General features: G+C 41.5%; 1 protein-coding gene across 1 annotated transcript in view; it reads left to right on the top strand.

Moving 5' to 3' along the window:
* Nucleotides 1-13,946, top strand: part of NBAS (NBAS subunit of NRZ tethering complex) — a 334,140-nt gene that overhangs the window by 40,424 nt on the left and 279,770 nt on the right. Inside the window, exon 10 of the mRNA XM_077750930.1 lies at nt 7,448-7,586. Within this exon, the coding sequence (XP_077607056.1) occupies nt 7,448-7,586 (139 nt within the window). The remainder of the gene's footprint in view (nt 1-7,447; nt 7,587-13,946) is intronic.

The following is a 13,946-nucleotide window of genomic DNA, read 5'->3' as shown; positions in this document are numbered from 1 at the left end:
AGAGAGGAGTGACTTCTAGCTGTGAAGCAGTAGGTAACAGTTTTTGAGCCCTTATTTGACAGGCATGATCTTAGGCACTTTTAAATTTTGAGACATGTAGTGTTTTTCTTCTTTCTCCCCTTTCTGTGGGTTGTGTGCCACAAGCCCACCGGTCATTGGACGGAGCATATACAGGTGTCTCTCCTGTTTCAAACTTCCTTACTCAGCTTTTAAGAAGTTTTCAGCCACTAGATGGCAGATTCTTTCAACAATTATTAGATTGAAGAACCTTCTTAATAAACCCTTTATAATTCTTTTTGGAAATAATTTGTAGTGTCACATTGAGCTCTCCCCGCTCATCAGTGTCACGTGGTGTGATGCTTAGGGACACTCATTCTGTCCCCAGCTGCCTTCCTTTGGATGGCCTTGACCACCCCCATGTTACTGCCCCTTGTTCTGCTCTGGCCGCCGCCTTGACTCCTGCTCACTTAATTCACCTCCTCTTGTGGTTTTGGCTCCATCTGTCACAGTTTATTTTTGTTGTCTGATACCTATGTTCCTGCTCTGAGTTTTAGACTCTTAGAATGTCAGAGCTGGAGAAGAGGACCATCTGTCATTTGGTTCAGCCCCTTCATTTCTCAGGTGGGAGAGCTCAAGCCTGGGGACGTTAAGCCAAGGACAAGGACTGCGTCTTATTTATCTCTGTTCCCTGTAGCGCTCCACACATCATGCACAGATAGATGTGTCTTAAGTGGAACAGTTGTGGTAAATGTCGTGAAGGATGCAGATGCAGTCTCTGTGTCTAAGTGGCTCCCAGTTTGCTAATGGAGGCACGACTTAAATAACTGTTCTGGTAGAGAAGGGGGAAGGTGATACGTGCTCAGGACAAACGACTTTGTAGTGGTCAGGACCCGTTTGAACTTTCTCTCCCCCCTCCTGCTTCCCTTTTATAGTCTAGAAGCACGCACTGCATTTATTGCTCTCCAAACACCGTTTCACAAACCAACTCTGCTCTTTGACATCAGAGTCCCAGGGTTTAGCATGTTCTTTACCTGGTCCCTTTATTTGGGAAATTGTTTAAAAGATAAAATTTTCGCTGTGAAGCCTTCTTTGGCCCCTTTCTCCACGCACTTGGTCTGTCCTATTGGCTGTGTTTGTACCTAACTCCGAGGGCTTGGGATAGGTCCTGTGCGGTGAGGGTTGTGTTGACTTGTCCTTCCCCCCCCGGAGTGGACCCCGCTCCTTTTCATTCCCGCGTATCAGGGTATCCCCAAGACCATGTGAGGAAAGCAAGGTGGGGACAGAGAGCGCGCCCCTGAGAGCCACACCACGCTCGAGGCTGGTGACCTGGGAGATCACGTAACACTACAGATGGGTTCCGAGAAGAATTATAAGTGTTTTGTCATGAAGCTTCTTCAGCTGCTTGCCATATTCCGCATTGCTTAGCACACAATTTGCATTTAGTAAATATTGATGAGATTTCTTAACATCACATAGTTTCTTTGTTGCAGAGATACTGGAATCTGATGCCTGATTCCCAGACCTATGATTTTCCTATTTTCCACAAAATTTGGAGGTTGAAGATTATTGGGAAGGTCTCTCACTCTCTCCTTTTTGTCAAGAAGTACGGTTTTAATTCCCACACATCGTGTGTTTTAGTCTAGAGAACTTAATTTGTGCTATAGAAAATCTGTTTTGCTTTATATTTTCATAGAAAAACTTTTTAAAACAATTACTTCAAAGTATGATTCTGAAGGTAAGCACTTAAGAAGAGTCAAATGCCCTGTATATTTTAAGGATCTGTTGTGGGGGGAGGAATTTACTGGAACAGAACAACATTAATGCTGTACATTATTTTCTACAGTATTGTCTGTATGCAGGCTGGCTTTCTGCAAAAATCTAACCATCCTTTCAGCAGTAAATCACAGAATGGTTAAGCTATAACCGTTAATGTATGAAAACCTCTAAATGCCACAAAGTAAATGATACGATGAATTTATTTTCAGCATTTGACTAGACTTGTGGGTGGGTGTTATGTGCTAAAGCCAGTTTACTGCATTTTCTCCCCTGGACTTCACTAACTGGCAAGATTTATGTACATGATTTGGGATACTGTATCTTGATGTTCTTCTTTTTAAGTTAAAGAGAAAAGTACGGAGAATGATGTCATGAATACCCAAGTATCTACTACTCAGAATTAACAAATACTAATGTTTTCTTTTTTACTTAAGGGGTGTGTGTGTGTCCGTGTACATACACATACGTGAATAAGAGAGATAGTAGTACAAACAGAATTCCCTAAATTCCCATCTTCCATTCCTTTGTCTCCTCATCCCTTTCTGGAGGTAGCTACTCTCTAGATTTTTGTGCATGCCCTTTTTTAAGTCTATCTACCTACCTATCTATTCTATTTTTGTTGTATGTGTTTTCCTAAATAGTTTATTGAATTTAACCATCCCATTTAAAATTTTTTTTTTTTTAATTTTTTATTTATTTCTAGGAGAGAGAGAGAGACAGCATGAGCAGGGGAGGGTCAGAGAGAGAGGGAGTCACAGACTGAAACAGGCTCCAGGCTCTGAGCTGGCAGTCAGCACAGAGCCCGACGCGGGGCTCGAACCCACGAACCGCGAGATCATGACCTGAGTGAAAGTCGGACGCTTAACCGACTAAGCCACCCAAGCACCCCTAACCATCCCATTTAAACATTTAAGATACTTCTGATTCTCCTGCATTATAAATAGTGCTGCACAAAATCTTCTTTTACCAAGAGATAAATATACCTGTGCAAGAATTTCTCTAGAGTTTCCTTAGAGCATAGGTTATGGGATAGTTGGACATATGTATTTGTTAGGTATTGCCATATCATTCTCCAAAATGATTGCTCCAATTTGCAATTCACCAGTACTTTAACTGTGTTCTTAAACATTCTCTATATTTTACTGATTTTTTTTTTTTATATTTATACATAAGCTCTATGCCCATCATGGGGCTTTGAACTCAACCACGCCAAGATCAAGAGTCACATGCTTTATCTACCAACTGAGCCAACCAGGCACCCTAAATCTGTATTGTTTTAATCTGCATTATTGACTTTTGTATTTCTCTTTTTGTGACTTGCTTAATGCTTTGTCCATTTTTCTTTTTCGGGCTGATTATGGGAGATCTATATAAATTATTTGCTAATACTCTGTTACTTTTATGTGTTCACCTTGTGTGTGATTTATCTTTTCACTGTATAAATAAAAGTTTTAGAGTTTTTAAAATTAATTTTTAATTTTTTTTTGAGAGAATAGTAGGGGAGGGGCAGTGGGGGAGAGAGAGAATCTTAAGCAGGCTCCACGCTCATTGCAGAGCCTGACATGGGGCTTTGTCCCACGACCCTGGAATCATGACCTGAGCCTAAATCAAGAGTTAGACGCTCAACCAACTGAGCCACCCAGGCACCCCTGTAAGTTTTAGATGTGATATGGTGAAATTCGAAGGAGAATGTCTTAATGATGCCAGGTAGGAAAGTATTTGCAGGTGAAGATGCACAAAAGGATAGCCCATAAAGGGAAAGATTATCAGTGTGAATCGAGTTGACTTTTCTTAGAACTGTGAGTTCCCATGCAAATTTTAGATTTGTCTACTTTTAGTGTATTGGTTCAGTTCTATGAAAAATTCTGTTGGAATTTTATTTGAAATTGCATTCAATTTATAGATGAAGAATTGTCATCTTTCAGGTATTGAGTGTGTGTCAGAGAACATGGTATTTTTCTCTTTATTCTTGGCTCTTAGTCTTTCATAAACAGTTTGAAATCTTAATATTTTCCTTTATCAGATTATTGGCTTTGCGTTGTTCTATCTTTATCAGTGAATCATCCCCTTCCCCCGTTTTCTCCCTCCCCCTGTGGCCTTGACCTTTCCCCTTCTTGCTGCCCCATCTTCTCCCACCTCACTGCTGGAATCATCAAGCTTGAGGACAGGCAGGGGGAAGTGGCATTGTTACAGCACCTTTCACTGTGCTGCTGAAGGAGAAAGTTGGAGCTTTACATTCAGTTACTCAGGAAACATTTATTCCATATATTGTGCTGGGCTGGCCTCAGACTTCTCTCTTTTTCATTGACTGTTTTCATTCAAGTTACATGGTTTTATCATCTAGTGAAGACAGTACACACTAGTTTCATCATTTTGCCTCTTTTTCCACTCAGTTGGGCATTAATGGAGGAACGGCTTGGAAGCAGATATTGAATCTCTTTTGTTCTTTTTTTTTTTTTTTTAAAGTTGGCTCTATGCCCACCGAGGAGCCCAATGCAGGGCTTGAACTCATGACCCCGGAATCAAGACCTGAGCTGAGAACAAGAATTAGACCCTTAATTGACTGAGCAACCCAGGCATCCCTGGATCTCTTTTGTTCTTAATGAAGTTTGCATGTAGCCAGTTTGATGTATACATGGCTATGATATTTATAAAAAATCATAGATAGGAAGTGTCTTCTCACATGAAGGCAAGAGACAAGAAATCTGAAATTTTAGTTAGCTCTATATTTCCTTCTTCAGTAGTCAGGCAACTTAGTTTTATACATATACATATATATATATATTTTTGGTTATCAAATGATCCTTTATTGAAAAATTTTCCTTTGTACTTCGTACTAGTGGGGCATTTCACTGCACCACTGTTGAGGCATCTCTGATGTCATGAGGGTGGCTCCCCCACAGACTGGGCAGTCCCCAGGATCTCTTGAATGGTTCCAGAGAGTTCTCTGGCTAAAGAACGGTGCTGCCAGGCAATGTTCACCATCTTGTCAAAAGTGGTACTTTACTGCGCTTAATGTTTTTCTGCATCTTTCTGTTTCTTGGTGATTCCTTACGGGCTTCAATAATCAGGAAGGAGGCAGAAGGTACCATTTCGATCTGGGCCTGTGTGTTCTGAACTGTCAGTTTCACTGTCATCCTCAGAGCCTTCTGATCACAGGTTGCCTTGGAGATGTCATCAACAGCCTTTCTTGGAGACAGACTCGGGGAAATCTTGGGGATCAGGGCAGATGTGGCGCCGACTTCCCCACTGGTGTACCTCAGGTATACAACTTAGATCTTATTGGGATTGAATTTAGGTGGTGTGGTGGAGGCTGCTGGTGTTCGGATGAACCCGGATTCTGGATGACAGAAGACAGTTGGACCTTCGCCTCCTCCAAGCCGAGAGCCAAAAGCTGTATATGTTTTCCATCTGAAAATTAGATATGTCCCCTCCATGACCTGGTACTATAGATTAGATAATAATATTCAATCCCTTGAGAAAAAGAATTCTGTTAATATGAATACACGTGTTGTATATTAAGCAGAGGAAAATTATTTTGTCAGATCTGCTTTGTCCTGGGCTTTTGGGGATTTGTTGAATTCTTAGTGTTTTTATCTTTATTATAATTATAGGTTGCNAACTATCTTTTCCCCTTCCGTTGGTTGCCTATTAATTTTCTGGGTTGTTTCCTTGGCTGTATAGGTTGCTTATTTTTAAAGATACATTTTATGAAAAACATGTTTTCTGTTTGAAAAAACACAGATTACATTCAGAAATATCAGTATTCAGAATTACCTGTTTTATTTCTATTTATTTAGAGGACTTTTTTTTTTTTTTTTAAAGTAATCTCCACTCCCAACGTGGGGCTCGAATTCACAACCCTGGGATCAAGAATCGCATGCTCTTCTCACTTAGCTAGCCAGTCACTCCCAGAGTTTTGTTTTGTTTTTTTCTTTTTAAACACAATAACCTTTGAAAATAATTTCATCATGGAATGTTTGAAGCATGTTCCTAGAGACAATAATATATTGACTTTTTTCTACCTTGTCATTCAGTTTCAACAATCGACTCATGGCCACTCTGGCCCTTCCTTCACCCACCTATTCTGGATTTTTTTTAAAAGTAAATCCTTTGATCTGCCAACTCTAAAGAGCCGTATAAAGTGTTGTTTTTGTTGACCTTGTATTTTCTGTGCAGAAACTAAAGTTTTTTAAGTTTTGCTCTTTCTATGAACATGGTCTAGAAAAAGGTAAGGTCTAATTTATGTGATGAAATACATCCCCTTTTTTGACAACATGGGAGCCTGGTGACAATATGTGTGTTTTGCTTTAAAGGGAGCTTGATAATTAATTTTCTGTCATTAGGGACAGGGGTAGATGATGTTGGGGGAGCTTTATATGGACAGGATGAATGAAACTGTGGTTTCTTTCTTCTGTTACTATTTCACCTTATTGTCATTGGGAACAATGAATGATTCACTGGTAGTTGTAGTGCTTCCTTTAGTATATCAGAACTTTTAAACTTTTCTCCTTTCTCGACACATGATTATAATGCCTGATAATAGTTCCTGGCCGGATTTAGTGAACGTTGTAACTTTAAAAATCATGACTGCTGGTGCTGACTCCAATTAAAAATACTGTATTGCATTATTTGAAAGTTGCTAAGAAAGTAGATCTTAAAAGCTCTCATCACAAGAAATGTGTAACTGTGTATGGGATAGATATTAACTAATTGTGGGGATCATTTCACAGTATATACAAATTTTGAATCCTTATGTGGTACACCTGAACTAATGTTACATATCATTTATATGCCAATAGAAACCTCATGATGGTTTGGTTTTCTTTTTTTTTTTTTTTAATTTTTTATTTATTTCTAGGAGAGAGAGAGACAGCGTGAGCAGGGGAGGGTCAGAGAGAGAGGGAGTCACAGACTGAAACAGGCTCCAGGCTCTGAGCTGGCAGTTAGCACAGAGCCCGACGCGGGGCTCGAACCCACGAACCACGAGATCATGACCTAAGCGAAAGTCACACGCTTAACCGACTAAGCCACCCAGGCGCCCCATGGTTTTCATTATTAATTAGTTTAGTCTGTGTAGTGTCAGTCTTTTAACTTCTAGTATGTGTTAGACTGTTTGCCCCGTTGGCAACTTGCCTCTGACTGCTCAGGAAGTAGAACAACTGGAGTAAAGAGATCATAATGTGCATCTATGTGCAATGTGCGTTGTCTTGTTTCAGTGTCGCTATTACTGTAGAGTTCAGTCCTATGGCCAGCACTTGGGCGGTCATCCCTAACGTCTGAAGGTGTGCCCTCACCGCGCATAGTGTGCTGCTGTGATTGGCAGATGTACCCCAGGCGTGGGGACGCACTGGATATTAAGTTTATTGGTGTTGATCCAGCCCATTTCTTCAGTGTTCAGGGGCCCACCTTGAAGTATTCTTACTCTTTCTTTAAGATTCCCATCTGGATTTCAGGTGTTACCTCTGTATAAATGAAGGTGGAATTCGAGGTGAAAAACCATCTGGTTTCCTTTTGGTTGATTCTTCTAAAATATCTTACTTCTGGGTTTAGTGAATAGGAGTTTTCCTTCAGTTTTCTTTGTGAAGGTGACTGTTTCTGCTCCTCTTGTTTTGATGTCTTCTTATTCACATTGCAACTTATCAGTTCTTTTTATTTTTCTGTTTTCTAGACTTTTACTGGTTGGTGGATGCGAAACTGCTGAAGTGGGCATATCCAAAGCGGCTAGCAATGGCCTGTCCGCCTGGAGAGTTCTTTCAGGATCGCCTTATTATAAGCAGGTTACTAATGGTGGAGACAGGGTCACTGCAGTAAGTATTAGTTACGGCCCCTCACTTTGCTAATAGAGCTTAGGCTGCAGAGGAGGAAGTAATTTGTCTTGGATGAGGAAAGTGGCTTCCTGTGAACTGCTGGTACTTCTTCCAAACATCAAATTTATCTAAAGTGTTTTGTGTTTAACTTGGTCTCGTTTTTAGTAACGGTATTGGCAGATGTTAGAAAAACACCAGTAGTCCTGTCCCTTGCATTTGCTTATTTAAACGTTAACATTTAATCAGCAAGTTTTCTGTGCCGCAGCTGTTCTGAGTGCTGTTGTATGTATTAGCTCACTTAATTCTCACCCACTTTTTGAGGTGGGTATTGCTGCTAGCCTGTCTGTTGATGGCGAAGGTAACGTGCAGTTAAGTAACTAACTGCCAGCTAGCGAGTGGCAGGATACAACAGAAGTCTCCCTGTTCAAGATCTTCACCACCACGGTCACTTCCTCATATTTTCCTGTGTGCTCATCTGAGTGATAAACCTGGCCATCCATCCATTCATTTGTTGAATAGCAGAGCGCCTGGTACTCTGGAATAGTCCGTGTAGGCCAGGTTCTGCTGCAATAGTAAAAACGGTCACATAAACAGATGACGACTCCTGGCATTTCTATGGGTCACCGAATGCCAGTTCATCCCTCATTTGTGGCAGAGCTGCTGGTGGTACCATGGCTCCCCTGGACACTTCGTTCCAAGTGATGATTGAAGAATACACGGAGGCTGGTGGCCTCTTGCGGCTCCACTGTCTCAGCTTGTAGACGAGGGAGGAGAGGGCTAAAAGGTGGAACTTTTTAAGAAATATATATTTTTTTAATTTTTATTTATTTTTAGGAGAGAGAGAGAGAGAGAGACAGCGTGAGCAGGGGAGGGTCAGAGAGAGAGGGAGTCACAGACCGAAACAAGCTCCAGGCTCTGAGCTGGCAGTCAGCACAAAGCCCGACGTGGGGCTCGAACCCACGAACCGCGAGATCATGAGCTAAGCGAAAGTCGGACGCTTAACCGACTAAGCCACCCAGGCGCCCCTAAAAGGTGGAACTTTTTAAACCAGAGCAGATGTTACTTCTGCTCACGCATGCATTCTGACAAATCATATGGCCCTTCCTACCTGTAAGAGGCCTGGGAAATTGTTTTTCTGTGTGTCCAGAAAGCCAGGAAAAATGAGATATTAATGAATAACTTGTCTTCCATATTGGCCACCCTGTAATGTTATATATCTTCGTTATTTATGTAAACTGCGGGAAATCAAGCACATGATCAGAATCATGTGCCGCATTCTTAGCACAGTGCCTTCTTTCCAGTGCACACTCAGCTATGTTTTCAAGTGATGGAAGAAACCACAAAATTAAAGCACAGTATAAGGGAATGTGTCATGTTGTTTTCTCCTATAGTGAATGTATTTGTCCTACTAATTCTGTGTTAAAATACACCAGTTTTAAAATAGTCCCCTAAAACCATGAGTGGTTAAACGTCTGATGTTAAAAAAGAATCTTAAGCAATTATTGTAAGTTCCCGTTCATTTTTTTCTTTAGCTTTTAGCATGTTCTGAAGTATGTGATTGTGAACTGAGCTCAACAAAGTACGTGGTTTTTTTTTTGGTTTGTTTTCTGTTTTGTTTTTGTTTTTTTGTTTTTTGGTTGTTTTTTTTTGGTGAGAAAGGGTGAGTAAGGGAGAGGAGAGAGAGAGAGAATCCCATGAGGGGCAGAGAGACGGAGAGAGAGAGAGAGAATTCCACAAGGGGCAGAGAGAGAGGGAGAAAGAGAATCCCACAGCAGGGCTTGAACTCATGGACTGTGAGACCATGACCTGAGCTGATGTCGGATGTTTAACCAACTGAGCCACCCAGGCACCTCTGGTTTTTTGTTGTTGTTGTTATTTGTTTGTTTTGTTTTTTAAACTTAGTTCAACTTAGTGATTTATATGACACTAGACCTTATAACTGTTTGTGTTTCTGGATGAGTTTACAATTGAGGACTGTGCTTTGTGCTTTTCCGTCCATGCCTTGCCCTCTGCCTGTTCTAGTTCCCGCCTCCTCTCCTGCACGACCCAGACGAGTCCAGACTGAGGGTTAGTAGCCACACTCGACAGATAAGGAGCCTAAGATTCCCATGACCAAAGACAGGGAACACAGGCGGAGCGGATCTTCTAGACTCCATTGAGCACCTTCTCCCAGCCGCCATATGAAATTATATACCTCTTAGTGGCACTGTCAGGTTTATCTGTGCTCATTCTCCCATAGTTCAAAAGAGGTAAGAGTTGCTTATACCTATTCAGCGTCTTATTTCATTTCTGCAGGAAGTTATTCCTATGTCTCTCTTGATATGATTCACACCCAGCCTGTAGTTTTCTGTGTGAGATACTCGGGGCAGCTCTTAGAAAGTTTGAACAGTGTTGGCTCTTGAATCTAAGTGTGATGTCTGCAGCTTATTTTTTAAATGGTTTAGTCAAAACCATAGTTTAAAAGATACGTATACGCGCACAGATAAAGCAAATGTGACAGCATTAGTAACTGGTGAACCCAAGCAAAAGGCATACTGGTGTTTCATTTGTACCATCACTATGAAATTTGTCAAAATTGAGGATTGAGGGGAGAAAAAGAAAAACATAGGTTAGGTTTGGAGGATACAAGGAGAGATGAAGTGGGCGAACTGGAGGTCCATTTCAGTGCAGTAGAATGGAGCATATTTGTGACAGAGTGGTCTGGGAGACGAAGAGTCACGGAGTGCGGTCGCTACCGTGAAACCTCTTTTCACCTTGGCCTTGAAGTCTCTTGTGCTTTTCTTTTCCTCCTCACTGAAGTATTGGAATCTGCTTTGCTATGGTCCTTCCCTCTCCAGCCTGAAGCTTCGGTATTGCAGTCTCTTAAAAGAAAATTGCCTGAGCACGGACAGAATTAGTGGGGAAAAACATTAAATTGCAAATTGAATGCTCGGCTGTATGATTAATTTCTTTGAATGCTGCAAGAGTATTTTAATTACGTTAGTGGCTCTTAAATATGTCTTGCAGCTAAACGTCCAGTCCTTCTACGCCGCCTACCCCTACCTCAGAGTAATTTGAGTTTTGGGATTAGCTCCTTGTGTCAGGTGGCAGATACTGTCCTCATCGAACTTGTTTGTTTAAGCTTGTTATTGTGTTCAGGTGGATATTGACTAAAAAACGCTGCTGACACATATATTCTAGTCTCTCACAAGGCTGCTAGGTTGTAAAAGAGACTATGCAAGATTCAATATGTACATTGACCAAAGTTTCAAATTAACGTGAGGTAGTTTTATTTATTCATTTGTTCAACACTGAATCGCTGCCGGGTGTTAGGAATAGACAGGTTGCAGCCCTCAAGGGGTTTGCCGTATGGCAGGGTCTAGCTGTGTCCACAAATAGGGGCAGCAGGTCTGAATTTAGTGACTGGGAGCAAGGAAAGAGCCCAGACTCAGGAGGCAGAGCTCGTCTGGGATTGGGAGCCTGGCTCATCACTTTACGCCTCTGTAGTCAGGCTTTTGCTGCAATCAGACAAAAAATATATGCGAAGCATTTGATAAACCATACAGTGATCCATAGTGTTAATTATCATTATGTTTGTATTTTTAAGATCAGAGTTTTAGAAAGTGTATCAAAAGGAACAAAACTAATTTTTATGCTATTACCACGGCTGCTTTTTTGGTAAAGGCTGTTGTGGAAAGAACACAGGCTGTTCGGAATCCTATTTCCCTGAGAGATCCTATTTCCCTCAGATTATAGAAGTAATCAGAGGAATATTCCCACAAGACGCTGCCACCTGCCTGCCTGTGTACCATTTCTGTCGTTATCACAGACAAACTGCCCTTGTACCAGCTCGGCCAGCCCATCTGTTTGTCCACCAGATCTCACACTGGCTCACGGAAGGATATTTTCCTTATGCCATGAATTTTGCTGTCTATCACACTTACCAGTATACAACATGCTTTTGTTTTTCTGTCGTAAAAACTATTTTTTCTTTGCCTTTGGGGGATTTAGATCCCACTAAATCCTGCTACCAACCCATTTATTTCCCTTTCTTTAACATGTTTAAGAGTCGTCTATACTTGCTTGCGTTTCCTCTCTCTTTTCTGTCTTGAATTCGAATTCTGTTGCATGGGGATTTACTTCCGTCATTTCACTCAAAGGATCTTATTGATGTTATCAGTGCCCTCCAGCATTTTATTGGTATTCTTTAATTTCTGCCAATTGCTTCTATAAAAATCAGTCTATTTTCATTTTTTCTTTTCTGTTCTCTTCCTTTTTTAAGTTGTGTTATTGCTACTTTGACAGGACACATAATATTTGCACATTAGTTTCTACCTTCATCTTCACCTTTCTTTAATAGCTTTGCTAGGATATTTGTTGGAGTTGATTTTTCTGGGTTAATTTTCTCAGAGATGCTTCCCCGCCCCCCATTGGCTCTTTCAATGTATAGATTCAGATCTTTTTCTGTTTCTGGAAATAATTCTTGGATTATAATTTTGACAATGGTTTTATTTTTTATTTATTTTTTTAATGTTTTTTTTTATTTCTAGGAGAGAGAGAGAGACAGCATGAGCAGGGGAGGGGCAGAGAGAGGGGGAGTCAGACTGAAACAGGCTCCAGGCTCTGAGCTGGCTGTCAGCACAGAGCCCGACGTGGGGCTGGAACCCACGAACCGCGAGATCATGACCTAAGTGAAAGTCGGACGCTTAACCGACTAGGCCACCCAGGCGCCCCGACAATGGTTTTAGATTGATCCCTTTGCTGCCTTCCCTTGTGTGTCCTTCCTGGGCCCTGCAGTATTTTTACCATCTGCTTTTGCTCAGCACCAGACCTTGCAGTAGGCACCCCTGGGGACCTGAGGGTTGGCAGCAGCAGTGGAGATGATACCCTGGGATTTTGGTGATTTTTGTCTTCTTACGTAAGTTATTTTGAAGTTTGCGTTATCTTCTGTCTTCAAGTTAAACTGAGGGCATAATTTTTTTTTTTAATGTTTTATTTATTTCTGAGACAGAGAGAGAGAGACAGCATGAGCAGGGGGAGGGTCAGAGACACAGAATCAGAAGCAGGCTCCAGGTTGTCAGCACAGAGCCCGACGTGGGACTCGAATCCACGAACCATGAGATCATGACCTGATGCTTAGCCGACTGAACCACCCAGGCCCCCCAAGGGCATAATTGTTATACAGATTTATTCTCTGCCCCCCCCCCCACTTTTTTTTTCTTCAAGTAAGCTCTACACCCAGCATGGGACTTCAGTTCATGACCACATCCTACTGACTGAGCCAGTCAGGCACCTCATAATTTTCCCTTGTTCTGTTTTGTTGGAGGACACACTGGGAGACATGGAGCTAGGCTATCACTAATGGTGTTAGCTACTTGGAAGTCTGATAGGACAGTTTTTAACCTCAACAAAACAGTACTCCTCTTTGCCTTTTTCTCCCAAGATAAAATTTATAAAACATAAAATCCACCATTAACCATTTTAAAGTGTAGAATTCAGTTGCATTTAGGACATGCACCATGTTTGCAGTGGTCACGACTGTCTGGTTCCAAGACATTCTCCTCACCCGAAAAGGAAACCTCATTCTCATTCAGTTGTCCCTCTCTGTTCCTCCCTCCAGCTCCTGGCAACCTCTGGTCTGCTCTCCGTTTCTTTGGACTGACTGACTCTGTTTGATATAAATGGAATCATATAAAACCTGGCCTTTTGTTTCTGGCTTCTTTCATTAGAATAATGTTTTCTTTTCTTTTTTTTTTTTTAAATGTTTTATTTATTTCTAGGAGAGAGAGAGAGAGACAGCGTGAGCAGGGGAGGGTCAGAGAGAGAGGGAGTCACAGACTGAAACAGGCTCCAGGCTCTGAGCTGGCAGTCGGCACAGAGCCGACGCGGGGCCCGAACCCGCGAACCGCGAGATCATGACCTAAGCGAAAGTCGGACGCTTAACCGACTAAGCCACCCAGGCGCCCCTAGAATAATGTTTTCAAGATTCATCCAAATTGTAGCATCTATCAGCGCTTCGTTCCTTTGTATGACTGAACAGTGTTCTGTCCTGGGATATGTTACATTCTGTTCATTCTTTAGTTAATGGTCATTAGAGTTGTTTCTACTTCTTGGCTATTGTGAATAGTATTGTTATGAACATTTGTGTAGAAGTATTTGATGGAATATCTGTTTTCAATTCTTTCGGGTATGTACTTAGGATGGAACGGCTGGGTCACATGGTAATTTTATGTTAACCTCTTTGAGGAACCATCACACTTCTCCACAGCAGCTGTACTATTTTACATTCCCCCCCCCACCCCCCAACCAGTGTTCTAAATTCTCAACATCTTCTTTAAAACAATACTTGTTTTAAATTTCTTAAATTATATCTTTGTCTCC

Source organism: Crocuta crocuta, unplaced genomic scaffold (genome assembly GCF_008692635.1).
Source record: "Crocuta crocuta isolate KB4526 unplaced genomic scaffold, BGI_CrCroc_1.0 scaffold129, whole genome shotgun sequence".
In the NCBI taxonomy this organism is placed as follows: Eukaryota; Metazoa; Chordata; class Mammalia; order Carnivora; family Hyaenidae; genus Crocuta; species Crocuta crocuta.
The sequence above is the reverse complement of the archived record's forward strand: the minus strand, read 5'-3'. Positions and strand labels throughout refer to the sequence as shown.